A 15,181-nucleotide genomic window follows, 5' to 3' on the forward strand; every position below is an offset into this window, starting at 1 on the left:
GTCATTCCGTCTAATTTCAGCCAAAAATTGCTGGTGTAACGTTCCAATTAGCGCTAGTCGTTTTAGAAGGCACTGACGGGGACGATTTTTGCAATTCTTTTATATTTCCTACTCCTTTTTTTTTCCTTTTTTCTTTCCGTTCCCTTTTATATTTTCAGATTATGTCCCTATGCTGGTCCCTAGCCACTAGCGAGGGTCCCCTTATCAAATCTAGCGAGTATCTAAACCCTCGCACTTGCCGACGGCTAGCCAAATGGCCATCGCTAAGGCTAGTAACTGGTGGAGGAAAATAAGGAAAAAAGATAAAACATGAAAGGAAAGAAAAAAAAAAAGAAAAAAATCAGAATTTATTTTTAGAAAATTACAAAAATCGTCCATGTTAGCACTAGTCATGCATTGGATTGCACGTCAAGAATACTTAGCCAAAAATTAGTGAAACAACTAAATTGAAAAATCATCAAAAGAATTAGACTAAATGGGGAAATCGTCAAAATGTTTAGGACTCAATTGGAACAATTGAAAAGTTTAAAACTAAATTAGCATAAGTGCAATAGGTTTAGGAGTAAATTGGCCAAATTGAAAAATTCAGAATTGAATTGCCACAAGCGCAATAAATTTAGATCTTTTTTGGTAATTTCCCCCACATATGTGCTCGTTGGGGAATAGTGCATAGAGGGGATGCTCTTAGGAAACTCCTTTAGAGGGGCTATGAGGAGTCCACCTGAAGTTGATTTTGACCAAGCAATGGCCAATTTGAAGACGAAGTGCCCTGAAGGTTACGAAGGCTTCTTGAGGCAGGCTTTGAGCAATTCTGTAGGGCTTTCACCAAGATAGATACCAACTCTTGAAAAGCTGTACTTTCGATGCTTGAAGGGATAATCACTATGTTAATGGAGAGGAAAGCAGAGAAGTCGGGACAATTACCAAAAAACAGGATACTAATTCAATTCTAAATATTTTTAATTTGACCAAATTAATACTAAATATTTTGACATTTTGCCAATCTAGTCATTCCAATCAATTTTGGTGGAAATCATCGATGTAAGCGCTAACCGTCCTACATGGCACGGCTAGTGCGCTAACGTGGATAATTTATGCAATTTGTTTTTAAATTTTTTTTTCCAAATTTGTTACTAGTTTGGTTTTTTCTTTTCTTTTTCCAACTATATGCTAGTGAGGGCCAACAACCTCCCTAGTCCGAACAAGGGCGTCGTGACCCTCGCCTAGATCTTGGCGAGGGCTAACACACTTGTTTGTGGCCTGTAAGGGTGCGGAGGCCCTCATTCGTGGTTGGCGAGGGTCAGGTGGCGAGCTTGCCATCCCAAATTTGGAAAAAAGAGAGAAAAAATGAAAACAAGAAAGGAAACAAGAAATTTTTTTAAAAAATCAGAAAAATTTAAAAAAGGAATGTTGTACAAAGTATTCATGTCATTGCCGGTCTTGTCACGTAGGACGGTCAACATTCACATCAACAATTTTAATCCAAAATTGGCTGGAAAGACTAGATTGGTAAATCGTTAAAAGATTTAGGAATAAATTGGCTAAATTAAAAGGTTTATGATAGAATTATCTGACGTACAGTAAATTCAAGACATTTTTTGATAATTTTCCTAAGAGAAGTCAATTAATGATTGATTGACAAATTCAATTTGCCCGAGGATTAGCATTAAGTTGGAGAACTGTAAACTAGAGTCCAAGTACTGTATTTCTAGGCCAGCTACAGGGAATAAAATTGAGGTTCGAGTGGATGATAATATACTTGTGGCTGACTGGGTTGAGAAGACGTGCTTGTAAGGAATGAGATACCTCGAAAAAACTATGTAGACAAGCCAAATGTTGCATTACATTGATGACATTAGACACCAACAATAATGAAGATGACTGCTTTAAGAAGTACGCTTAAGAAAGATGTCACCGGTTTCCCTTTCCAGGCAAAAATTTGGCCCAAAGTCAGTGGTGAGCCAATCAATCTACCACCTTACAGAAGGGAAAGGGGGAGAGAGAAGAAAAACCGAATCAAATGTGACATGGAGAATTGCCTTCAGTATGGGCACAACAAGAAGACGTGTAAAAATCTTACGGCACCTAGGCCTTCTAAAGTAAGTCCTACTCGCCAATATTGTGTAACTTTACATAAGCTTTATTCAGGTTCCTGTAACAGACAACGTTGGTGTTTCTTGTGCTTTTCACATGAAGGCTAAAATAAGAAGCCCAAAAAAGACTGATGGGGTTTAATCCTACCAAGAAATCTGGCAAGAAGGCTCTATTGCACAGTCCAGTAGACCATCTAAGATGAACTCTACTATCATTAGGATGGAGAAAGCACATATTAGTGCTTTTTTAGACATTTTTTGTTTCCATGTGTTGATTGTGATTATGCTCATTTTGTATCTTCAGGCACGACACGAATATGGACTTTTCATGTCTGAAGGCAGTTTTGATGGATATTTAAGGCTGATCTCTTGGTGGAATGCTTCATTTGTATATCGAAAAGAAAAGGAAGTGGATGCTTCAATGGTTTGCAAACATCCCGCAAATCCATGGAATCTTGTCGGCTCCGTCGTTGCTCATACAAATCTGAATGTGTGGAGTCCTGCCTCCAAATCTGGCCTCGTCGATGGCAGTGAGTCTTGCTCAACCATGACTCGCAAGAAGGCTTATCCAACAGATTTGGCCACACACAGCTCGTCTGGGATGGCTAGCCGTGGTTGAAAAGAGGAAGAGGAAGCCCAGACGAAGACGAAGCGGTTGGATGGAGGAGAACCTAAGAGAGCCAAAAAAAAAAAAAAAGTCGAATTTTAAGATTTCTTATTTGGTTCCACATGAGCTAATGATGTGGCATTTATTAGGATTCGGAGCACAACCACAACGAAATAAAGCATAAACCGAGAAAGAGAAATTGACCCAAGGTTTTTCCCGATTCACCCTTAAACCAAGGCCACGTCCAGCAGAGGAATCAACTATAATTGACATCTCACACCTCTTGTTACATCACTCAATTATTATCAGAAAAAATATATATAACAGCAGCTATTCATTGGTCTAAACCCAAACTATCAAATGAAAAATATGAGCTCAAAGTATAAATGTAACTCAGGAGCACTGTCCTTGCGACCCCCGCCCGCTCATCATAGAGCGAGACGTGCCTTTCTATCAATAAGAAGTATGAGCACATCCCAACAGCATTATGAACATGTGTCAATTTGTGAGTGGATGAGAGTAAAAAATATACGCCACATCAACAACCGATGTTGTCAAAGAGCAGTTATTATTAGGGAATAAGCTTTCATGATAGTCTGATATAATATCACCGCATGTTTTGTATAAAATACTCATTGATTGAAAAATTATGAAGTTAGAAATAATGACAGTATCGTAAATTATCAGACTAGCAGTTTCCTATTATTAGATAATATCTCGTGCATATTGCGTTGTGACATACTGTTGTGGTCCTGAATGTATAAGGATCACTTTTGTTCACAACCACAAGAGAAACTTTAGTAGCGACAGGCAAAGTCAAAGAGAAACTTTGGAAGACGCCCTCCATGGTTTCATGCGCCTTTCACTCTACAGTCTCCTTCTTGTGACCTTCACCATCACTGTTAATGAACGAGGCCAAGCGTTTGAACAGCCTCTTGGCCTTCTCGCAGCTCGGATCGTAGATGTGGAACATATGATCCACGCCGTCGATCTCCATGATCTCTGCCTCTGCCGGCCCGCCGCTCTCCACCAGCTTCTCGTAGTACAGCCTCCCTCTGTCCCTCAGTATGTCCTTCTCGCTCACGATCACCAGCACCTTCTCGCACGCCAGCCCGTCCACGCCGGCGGCCCCGTCAGCAAATGGGTTGATCAGCGGGTCATCGCACCCCTTGTCCGATACGCACACAAACCGCCACGTGTTGTCCACCCAAGCCTTCCGGTCAGGGTCTGCCACCTCCGTGCCAATCGGCATCTCGCCCCAAAAGTACGGTTGTATCATCCCGATCCCCAACAGCTTGAGCCGCTCGCCCAGCACGTCATCCCTTATCAATGCCGTATCGTAGAAATGAAATCACTGAGTTGCAAATAATAATTCAACACAAAACGCACCAAGCATCATTAGGCTGTTACTGTATCGTACCTGAATCGCATGGCCAAGTGGTGCGACATGTTGGCGCCGCAGCTGTCACCAACAAGGAATAGCCGGTCGAAGTCGGCATGCTCCCTGAGCCATGGCTCACTCTGAGCTTCCTCGGATGCGATCCATTGCAGAGGAGCCCAGGAGTCATCATAGGCCGCAGGGAGGGGGTGCTCAGGGACTCGGCGGTAGTCGACGGAGACGAGGATGGCATTGCACTCGGCGACAAGGGTGTTGAGGCAGGAGTGATACTTGGGGTCGGCCTTGGAAAAGATGATGAAGGCCCCGCCGTGGAAGTAGATGACGAGGGGGAGTTTCGTGTTGGCGGAAATGGAAGAGGGGCGGTAGATTCGGGCGGAGACGCCGTTCTCCGGGAGGATGAGGATGTCCTTGGACTCGACTCGGGTCTCGGGGTCGAGGCCGGGTGGGGCGATCTCGAAGCCGGCAAGGCGGTCGAAGGTGCCGTCTTTATAGACTCTGATGAAGGGGAAGATCTCGAGTGAGACATCTTTGGATGAATCCATGAGAGAGAGAGAGAGAGAGAGAGAGAGAGAGAGGGAGATAGGTGAGGATGATGAAGTGCCCGACAGGGAAAGCAAAGCAAGTCCATTTTTTTTGGGTCCAAAAAGCAAGTCCATTTATTGAGGAGGACTTTTGGCAATTAGTCAGACTCGTTGGTAAATGTCAATGTCCAACCACATGTTCAAATGTGGTCATAATACTTTTTGAGTCTCCTCGAAGATAAACCCTTTTTCCAACCGATTACGTTTGGATCAAAGTCCGACGATCTCATCTCATCGATTCCGATTAGTTATATTTTTCATATGTCGGACATCCAACGTTGTGAAAAAAAAAGGAGTAATAGCAATGTGTAAATTCTTTTACACGAGAGCAATCAAGCGAGACTTTTTTTCTTTTTTTACTGCCTTAAAAATCCATCCATCGACCAAATAACCTTAATTATTTACCGAAGATAACAAAATGCATGTTCAGTTTTTTTTTTTTTTTTCAACTCTATTATGCATGGATGAAAAAGTCCTAACAGCTAATTCCGTTGACAAATGACTAAAAAGACATACATGAGGCCCGGGACAAATACGTCGTGAGAGCAATAATTGCAGAACATCGTATCGATGTACTCATAACTCTTAATTTTGATTATTGTCTTGTCATCATTCTATCGTTATTCAAACTAATTATACCTACGTATTCCTTTCTTTGACGAAAACCATTTTCTCCTTTTTTTGTCTTTTTGAGAATTCTAGGAGAGCAAGCTCTCCCCCACGAGAATGAGGTAGATTGACGAGGAGGTTGTTGCCCGGGCGAGTGTTATGTTGCTCATGTTCACATATCTCACATGGCTCGACAATATATTTTATATGCTTTTTATGTGCGTATGATCTTACTACAAATAATAATTTAAATTTTTTGCTTAGACTTTCTAATATGGTGTCATGACTAGTGCTATCCATTTCGATTATATGTGTTTGTTACGGACCAAAAGTTCCGTGACCCAACAAATGAGACCCTTCCTTACTCGTGAACCCTTGTGAGTGAAGTTTGATTATGTCATCATGGTGAGTGAGTGATGTAGAGGGAAAGATGTAGCTGGTTCGTGGGAGTGGCGTCATGGTGGTTTGCATTAGAAATTCTAAGTTAGAATGAATATACCCTTAGGAGGCTTGAAGGCGGGTTGGCTTCCCGTGTACAAACTAATTAAGAGCTAATGCCGCTATCCTAACGAGGCCACGACAGGTGGAAACCAGTTATGGTGCTTAAAATGTTTTTCTCATCTCGCTCGTTGGACTGGATGCTTGAGCTTAACTAGGTGTTATACGATCCGATACGGGAAAGCTATTCGCATTCTTGTTCTATGGGACAACATGAGAATGAAAGCTAGCTTGACGTTCTTGGCTCACCAAGCATCGCACGAGCTAATTATGCGGCCAAATCTACCGGCTCATGACAATTGGTATCGGAGCGGGATCTCTTTAGTCGATGGGTGATTCGGGAAAAACCGGAATCACCCGGAATTAGCCAAGTGCCACACGGGCTAATTCCTTGCTAATGTGAACTTTTCATCTCTGAAGCCACCGGGAATGCATATTTAGGGTAATCTTTTTGTCTAGTGCTTATATCTATATCACAAAGAAAAGTGAGGTATCTACTAGTCTTATATTTTTTTAGCAAAAATTTCAAATAATGACCTAAAATGCTCTGATTTTCTCAAATAATGGTATGAAATGAACTTTGTGTTAAAAAAGGATCTGAAGTGTCTTCTTTATTTCATAGAAAGACATTTTCATCTTTTACTATTTTAAACTTTTTTCCTTTTTTGTCGTCTTCTGTTTTCTATTTTCATTTTCTTTTCTTTTCTTTTTCCCTTTTTCTTTTCCCTTTTTTCTCTTTTTCTTTCCCCTCCCCTGCCATGGCCTCCCTCGGGCATAGGGCCGCTCACACTGCCGTCGGGCCGGGGTCGCCCTCGCCTGTTGCCTCGCCAGATCAGGAAAAGGTTGACTGCAAAGCTGTCACCTTGTTTCCATAGCAGAACCATGTTTAACAGTCCATGAATAATACAGCATTTTGAGTTTCACATCTGCACTTCAGAACTGATGTCTCATTGTGTATAAGATCTCCTTTAAATTGCTGGAGATGATATGAGGAAAATGAACTACAAGACAACGCCACCAAACCTAAGGGCCCCCGTGCACACATGGTGAATTATTATGGAGGAGAGTTATAGCAAACGTACCTGCTGAGACCCATGGAGTTGGCGCCGACGGCGACCTCGGCGACGCCGATGGTGAGGACAATGGAGGAGGGAGCGTCGACACTGAAGAGGCCGGTGGCGAGGGCGAAGGGGACGGTCAGGCAGTCTGAGACGCCGATGATGATGTCGCGGACGATATCGCTGGGGGTGAAATGGGACTCCGCGTGCTGGTTTAGGGGCCTCTGCTTCTCCGGCTCCAGCTTGTTCCTGCTCTCATTTGCGCTCACCATTGAATACTAGAGTGTTTGAGTCTGAGACGAGAGAGACGAAGCGACAGGAAGGAGAGAGTAACCCTCGTCCTCTCCGCACGAGCCAATCTATTTGATGGTTCGTCCTCGCCGAATTTGGCGAGGCAACCCTCGCCCTAGCCTAGGCTGGCCGGCGTTGGCCGAAGGCAACCCCCATCGGAAGGCGACGTGGGCGCCTGGGTGGCCCTCTGCCTGAGGCCGGCCATGGTTAGAGAGGGGAAAGAAAAAGGAAAAAAAAAAGAAAAGAAAAGAAAACAGAAAACGAAAAAAAAATTTTAAAATGGTAAAAGACGAAAACGTCCTTCAGCCAGGCCCTTTTTTGAAACAAAGACGACGTTTCAATTTTTTTTTTTTAAACAAAGTCCACTTCAGATCCTAATTTGAAAAAATCATAACAATTCGGACTCTTATTTGAAATTTTCTCTATTTTTTACTACTAATACCTGGTAGTGATAGAGTTATCGACTTGGAGGTTTATCCATCTCCAAGAGACAAACAAGAGCAAGACATGTCCTAGTTTGACCAAACCATACTTCAATTGATATCTCAGAACCTTCACACACTCAAGAATATGAAAGTGGTGGACTATGAAGTCGTGGACTAGAAGAAGCTTAATGGATGTCTGTATTGCTATTAAATGAGGATGTTGAGTTGTATACCGAAAAGTAGTGGCCTTTATGTTGTTTCTAAGTGGATTTGGCTATGTATTATTTATTTGGTAATATGACCGTGTAATTTTGTAATTGGGGAGTTTTTTGGCTATGTATCATGTGTTGAGTTGTTTGTGCCTCCTATATTGGGAAGGTTTCTTGTGTCGGGATGTTTGTCTTCTCCACCAAAGAATGTGGACCAGCTTAAATTTATCCAATACCATTTAGTTTGCTTTTGATTGACTTAATCGTAATGCATCAGTTCTAATGAACTCATGCGGGATCAATAGTGGAAATGACAGATTCTTAGAAGCGAACTATTGCAGCATCATCGGTTCACTCGAAGCGCATCAGATTCAAGATTTGGGTATGTGCACTGCATCCGGAAGGTGTTATTTGTCCATTTTGGCTAATACACAGTGTTGATCGGTTCAAGTTATCAAATTAGAGAAGATAATTTGCCTATAACGTCTGATTTTTGGCTACATTATTTGACGATTTGCATATACATATATATAGAAGTTGATGGGTCGGCCAAGTCTAACTGATTTTGCAGCATCGTTTCATTAGACCTGTGGAGCATCTGTCCAACTCATCGATTGATTACACACTTGATGCAACTTAAGTCCAGGTCAGTGCAGTAAAGTTCCACCCACTCATCGACATGGCAGACAAAAAGCACATCTCCTCGTTAGCCATACAAAAAAGTTCAACTCATTCTCGGAAAGATATATGATCAAGGAAATTACATTTACTCATTTTTACCATTTCAAATAAGTTGGCCATTCCTACTAAAAAAAAATAAGGAAAAAAGAAAAAAATCAAATAGATAGAAATGGCAAAAATGCCCTCGAGACCATATCCTTTTTTGAGACTCCATGATCACTTTAGACACTTATTTGAACTAAGATTCACTTCAAATCCTTATTTGAGAAAATAAGTACACTTCAAACCTTTATTTGAAATAAAATTTACTACAGGCTCTTATTTGAGAAAATGAAAGCACTTTAGAATTTTCTCAATAATAAATTTGTGAGACAACTTAAAATCACAACAATTGTCAAAATTTCCCCTTACCCACATAATAGTAAAATTGTCCAAAAGATCTTACTCATAATGTACATCGTCAATTCAATCCTAAACTTTTTAATTTGGCCACTTTAGTCATAAACATTTTGAACAAAAAGAAGTTCTTTCGGCTAATTTTAGCATAAACTCATCAACATAGACGCCGGTCATCATACGTGATATAGCCAGTATTGATGTGAATAATTTTTATATTTTTTTTTATAGAAATTTAGGCCCCTCTATTCAATGAGGAGGACAAACTTGAGTTGAGAAAGATGTTGCCAATCCATCTCTCTGTGGGGAGATACGGGAAAAGATCTTGTGCATGTTCCATTGTGGCCTTGTCACCAATAAAAAAAGACTATGTCGACGCCAAATCTTAATGCTTTGCTCAGAGGTGACGCATGCTAATCACTAGTCGTGGAGAGTGCGTGGCCCAAAATAAATAAATAAATCAGATGATAACTAATGATCTGCTCCAAAGGCCGGAGATGGACAACTGACATGGGGACTGGTTTAAGGTCAAGATGACCCATAAGTAAAGTTTCGAAAAACGAGAACAAAAACACTGTAAATAAATCAATACCTCGGAAAGGACACTCAAGCACCAAGTTCACTTAATAGAAACCAAAGTTAAACCCAATAACTAGAGAGTGATTAACAAATAATCAGGAAATTGCAAAAGCTACCCTCAATTCTTGTGGCCCAGAATGTATCGACGGTAACTTTTTTCGCCACTAGAACCGACAAGGTGACGTCGACGATCGATCTTCAGGCAAGAGTAATAAAGAAACTTTGAAACCGCTCTCTACTTTTCAACATCTCTTCTTTTTATCATGCACCTTTGCGAGCGTCGCCGTCACTGTTAACGAACGAGGCCACGCGTTTGAACAGCCTCTTGGCCTTCTCGCAGCTCGGGTCGAAGATGTGGAACACATGATCCTCGCCTTCGATCTCCATGATCTCCGCCGCCGTGGCCGCCGCCCCGCTGCTCTCCACCAGCTTCTCGTAGTACAGCCTCCCTCTGTCCCTCAGTATGTCCTTGTCGCTCACGATCACCAGCACCTTCTCGCATGCCATCCCGTCCACGCCCGGTGCCCCGTCCGCAAAGGGGTTGATCAGCGGGTCGTCGCACCCTTTGCCCGACACGCAAACATACCGCCACCAGCTGTCCACCAACGCCTTCCGACCAGGGTCCGCCTTCTCTGCTCCAATCGGTGTCTCGCCCCAGAAATACGGTTGTATCATCCCAATCCCGGAGAGCTTGACCCGCTCGCCCAGTACGTCATCCCTTATCAAAGACCGATGCAGAAACTTAGATACGTAATGTAAAACAAGGAGATTTTACGTAAAATTCCTCTACTGTAATAAATAATAGTAATCAGTGTCTACTCAATATAAAATGGTTTGAATTTTACCAGAGGACGGAACTGTCACTCTCCAAAAAGTGAACGTATTCTCTGGATCGCACATCTTGAAATGTAGGAGTTTGGGAACGAGATTATCAAATTGACAAAATCTACCGACCACACACTTGGGTATGTGTGGTCCGGGAGGATAATACCGTCCTCCAAGCATTTTTGATAGAGCAATGAAATCACAATGTTACTTATGCTAAATAAACGCTAAAAGACTGACTAAGCATATTTAGGTTTTGTTATTGTACCATACCTGAGCCGCATGGCCAAGTGGTGAGACATGTTGGCGCCGCCGCTGTCCCCGACAAGGAAGAGCCGGTCGAAGTCGGCATGGTCCCTGAGCCACGGCTCGCACTGGGCTTCCTCGGATGCGATCCATTGCAGAGCAGCCCAGGAGTCCTCGTAGGCCGTGGGGAGGGGGTGCTCAGGGACTCGGCGGTAGTCGACGGAGACAACGACGACGTTGGACTCAGCGACAAGGGCGTTGAGGCTGGCGTGATACTTGGGGTCCGCGATGGAGGCGATGATGAAGGCCCCGCCATGGAAGTAGATGACGAGGGGGAGTTTCGTGGCGGCCGAGGCGGAGGAGGGGCGGTAGATTCGGGCGGAGATGCCCGTTTCAGGGAGGATGAGGATGTCCTTGGACTCGACTCGGGTCTCGGGGTCGAGGCCGGGCGGGGCGATCTCGAAGCCGGCGAGGCGGTCGAAGGTGCCGTCTTTGTAAACTCTGATGTAGGGGAAGATCTCGAGTGAGACCTCTTTGGATGAATCCATGAGAGCGGCGGAGATGTCAACGATATTAACCAGAGAGAGGTGAGATTGATGATGAATCGACAGGGGAGAAACAGAGATGGCTCATAAAGAGAAAGCAAGGGGGGTTTATATATTGAGGAGGACTTCTGGTAATCACGAGTAATAACAACTTATGAAAAGGTCAGTCAGACTCCCTGTTAAGTGTAAATGTCTAACTACGTCTTCTGATGTTGTCATAATACCCTCTAGTCTCGTCGAAGATGACATTGTCTCTTTTAACCTTGTCATTACATCGAAATTCGGATTAACCATTGGTTTTAATAGGTCAGACATATGTTAGGCCTGAAGGAAAGTCGTCGCAACAATAATGATTACAGAATATCGCAATAATTTATTTCTCGTGTCTCTTACTTTTTATTTATAAAGTTACTAAACAAATGGTATGATAATATTATCAGTTATTTTCGACCATGCAATATCTCAATCAATAAATCTTTTATGTTAAACGCACGGTAATAATGTGCGAGTGTACGATTGAAATTGTACAGTTCCTAACAGCCATTAAGAAAAGCATTTCACTTTTGTTTATTATCTCATCATCATTCTATTACTATTCAAAATAATTATACCATTTTCCTTCTTCTTTTAATGTTTCCTTTTCGTCTTTTTTGGGAACTTTTTGTTGCTTGTGCAAGTGGTACGTTAAATATAGCAACTGGTTTAAACAAAGATATAACGGAATAGGTTGGAGACTAGAGTATGGCTATGCATAACAGTCACATGGAGAGCTCTTAATTATATAAAGGGCCCCATGGAGGAGAAATATGATATGCTAAGGATTGAGATCTTATTTGGAGGAGCTCAAGAGAATTAGCATGTGCGGAACATTTAAATTGGAAGTCAACTCAGCAACCAAAGTGTTTAATCGGTTTCGTGTGGGGTTCGACGAGTTTTTTTTTTTTTTTGGTCATAAGGTTCGATGAGTTGAAAATGGAGTTTTTAGCGGGATGTAAGCATGTCATGGGCTTGGACATGTGCTTCTTTAAGATTGGAATGAAGAGTAAGTTGTGTCTGGTTGGATGAGATGAAAATCATCAAATGTTTTAATCGCTTAGATAGCTTTTAAATATGAATATGTGGCATCTTAGAGTTGGTTGCTCACCTCGTTATATACTGACCTAAGCGTGGGCACATACGGGGATTGTTCCTACATAAGTTATCAGAAAGGTATTATCTCACATTTTTTTTCTTTAAATGTTATTACGCTACGAGAACATTCTAATCATTGACGTGATCTGTCTATTTTCATTTGCTGATTTTGGTTGCAGGGACTAAAAACAGTAGTTACAAGGCCATCTCTAGTTGCAAAGCATTGAAATTGTAAATATTCTCTGGGGAATATTGCATAGAGGGGTGCTTTTAGAAAACTCCTTTGGCTGTGAGGACTACATTTGAAGTTGATTTTGACCAAGCAATGGCTAATTTGAAGTTGGAGTACCACAAAAGTAATAAAGACTTCGTGAGGGAAGGCCCCGAGGAATTTTGTAGGGCTTTTCATCAAGGTGGATACCAACTATTTATGCGGTTGATAATAACTTGAATGAGATCTTCAATGTATACATTTGCCTACCAAGAGAAAATCCCGTACTCTAGGTGCTTGAAGGCATAATCACTACGTTGATGAAAAGAACAACAAAGAGAAGACAATTAATGGTTGATTAAACAAATCCAATTTGCCCAAGGATTTAATTAAAATTGAAAGTTGAAATACACATGTGAGTTGTGTTGAGAAATCACATATCGAAAAATTAATGTGATATGGAGCAGCTAATATATCATAATTGATTCATAACTCATTAACTTGAGTTTTCGAGTGAAAATTGATCTAATTAGGTATATTAATAGGCACCGGCTTAAGCACCCTCTTGACAATCTCCCCCTTTGAAGATATCGGACTTTCCTTGTGCTCTCAACATTAAAAAAGACTAAACTAGAATCCATGTATTTTATTTCTAGGCCAGCTAATAAAAATAAATTTGAAGTTCAAGTGGCTGATGATATATTGTGGTTGACTTTGGCAGGGATGATGGGAAGTCAGAAAAGCTACCCACACTCTCGGGGGCAAGAATGTATTGACGATCACCCACAACATGGCGACGACCAGAAACTTTAGCAGCGACAGGAAAAGTAATGCGGAAACTTCGGAAAAAGCCCTCATTTTTTCAACATCTCCCTTGTTTCATGCACCCATCTTGGGATCAACACGATCGCCGTTGACGAACGCGGCTACGCGTTTGAACAGTCTCTTTGCCTTTTCGCAGCACGGGTCAAAGATGTAGAATACGTGATCCTCGCCGTCAATCTCCATGATCTCCGCTGCTGCCGGCCCGCCGCTCTCCACCAGCTTATCGTAGTACAGCCTCCCTCTGTCCCTCAGTATGTCCTTCTCGCTCACGATAACCAGCACCTTCTCGCACGCCAGCCCGTCCACGCCGGGGCCCGTCTGCGAACGGGTTGATCAGTGGGTCGTCGCACCCCTTGTCCGACACGCACACAAACCGCCACCAGCTGTCCACCCATGCCTTCCGGCCAGGATCTGCCACCTCCGCACCGATTGGTTTCTCGCCCCAGAAGTAGGGTTGTATCATCCCAATCCCCGAGAGCTTGACCCGCTTGCCCAGTGCGTCATCCCTTATCAATGACAGATGCACAAATTTAGATAAATAATGCAATAAGGAGATTTTACATAAAATTCATCTACCATAATAGATAATATTAATCAGTGTTCACTCTATATTAAATTGTGTAACAATTTCAATATAGTAGTAACTATGCGTAAGATAGCAATGAAATCACAGAGTTACTTATAATAATTAAAACCTAGAAGACTCACTAAGCTTCTTAGGTTTTGTTGTTGTACTGTACCTGAGTCGCATGGCTAAGTGGTGAGACATGTTGGCACCGCCGCTGTCACCGACGAGGAAGAGCCTGTCGAAGTCGGCATGGTCCCTGAGCCACGGCTCGCTCCGGGCTTCCTCGGATGCAATCCACTGCAGAGCAGCATAGGAGTCGTCATAGGCTACGGGTAGGGGGTGCTCGGGGACTCGGCGATAGTCAACAGAGATGACCACGACATTGGACTCGGCGACAAGGGCATTGAGGCTGGCGTGATACTTGGGGTCGGCGATGGAGGCGATGATGAAGGCCCCGCCATGGAAGTAGACGATGAGGGGGAGTTTCATGGCAGCTGAGGCGGAGGAGGGGCGGTAGATTCGAGCAGAGATGCCAGTGTCGGGGAGGATGAGGATGTCCTTGGACTCGACTCTGGTGTCAGGGTCGAGGCCTGGCGGGGCGATCTCGAAGCCGGCGAGGCGGTCGAAGGTGCCATCTTTGTAGATTCTGATGTAGGGGAAGATCTCGAGTGAGACCTCTTTAGATGAATCCATGGGGGAGACAGAGAGAGAGAGATGTCAACGATATTAATCAGAGATAGGCGAACGATGATGGATCGATCGAGAGACGAGAAACGGCGATGGCTCAGGGAAAGCAAAGCAGGACGGACCATATATTGAGGAATATTTTTGGCGTCTGATTTAGAAAAAGCTTAGTCGAAACTCCGTGTTGAATGTCAATGTCTAACTAATTCAAGTGTGTTCATATTACTTTTCGGATATCACTCTAGCGACCAAGCTACCGCAATTTCTTCTGCTAGTGCTTAAAAAAAGGTTCACCCGTCGACGAAATCAGCATAATTAATTACTGAAGATGACAAAATACGAGTCCTCTTTTACTTTTAGTGGAATGCAAGTCTAAAAGGGCCTCCTTTGCGTTAGGTCGAGTCGAACGACCATTTTCTTTGGCACCATGCGACCGTTGTTCATATGGGAACTTTTGCAAAATTATAACTACCTAGTTGAGGTCTCCAAATGGGTCAAAGGTTGGTCAAAATTCAAAAGAGACAAAATGGATTATAATGGGTTTAGAGTTATAAAACCAAATCAAATATGGATTGTAATACCTATGCCTAGCGGTGGCAAATGAGTAGGTTGAGGCGGGTTTGGGTGGGTTATGAATGGATTTGACCCAAATCCGCCCATTTTAACTCACTTAGACCCATTTATTTACTGAGCAATTTAAATGACTCGTGAACAACGCAA

General features: G+C 42.8%; 2 protein-coding genes across 4 annotated transcripts; both read right to left on the reverse strand.

The window, feature by feature from the left end:
* Positions 1 to 3,551: 3,551 nt before the first annotated feature.
* Positions 3,552 to 11,113, reverse strand: LOC115746320 (probable carboxylesterase 2). Of its 3 annotated transcripts, XM_030682043.2 has the most exons (3): positions 10,525 to 11,112; positions 10,036 to 10,144; positions 3,552 to 3,913 (listed from the first exon to the last, which is right to left on the reverse strand). In XM_030682043.2, exons 1-3 carry the CDS (start codon positions 11,043 to 11,045, stop codon positions 3,563 to 3,565), a joined length of 981 nt encoding a protein of 326 aa, XP_030537903.1. In that variant the 5' UTR covers positions 11,046 to 11,112; the 3' UTR covers positions 3,552 to 3,562. The 3 variants fall into 3 exon arrangements, with proteins under 3 accessions (XP_030537903.1, XP_030537901.1, XP_048131283.1); XM_030682041.2 differs by lacking the exons at positions 10,036 to 10,144; positions 10,525 to 11,112 and adding an exon at positions 4,121 to 4,692 and having other exon boundaries at positions 3,552 to 4,022; XM_048275326.1 differs by lacking the exon at positions 3,552 to 3,913 and having other exon boundaries at positions 9,486 to 10,144; positions 10,525 to 11,113.
* Positions 11,114 to 13,125: 2,012 nt separating this feature from the next.
* LOC115746322 (probable carboxylesterase 2) lies at positions 13,126 to 14,488 on the reverse strand. The gene is given in 3 exon segments (XM_048275327.1): positions 13,126 to 13,522; positions 13,524 to 13,715; positions 13,950 to 14,488. Coding segments are annotated over 3 exon segments (972 nt in total). The 5' UTR covers positions 14,471 to 14,488; the 3' UTR covers positions 13,126 to 13,263.
* Positions 14,489 to 15,181: the final 693 nt, after the last annotated feature.

Source organism: Rhodamnia argentea, chromosome 2 (genome assembly GCF_020921035.1).
Source record: "Rhodamnia argentea isolate NSW1041297 chromosome 2, ASM2092103v1, whole genome shotgun sequence".
In the NCBI taxonomy this organism is placed as follows: domain Eukaryota; kingdom Viridiplantae; phylum Streptophyta; class Magnoliopsida; order Myrtales; family Myrtaceae; genus Rhodamnia; species Rhodamnia argentea.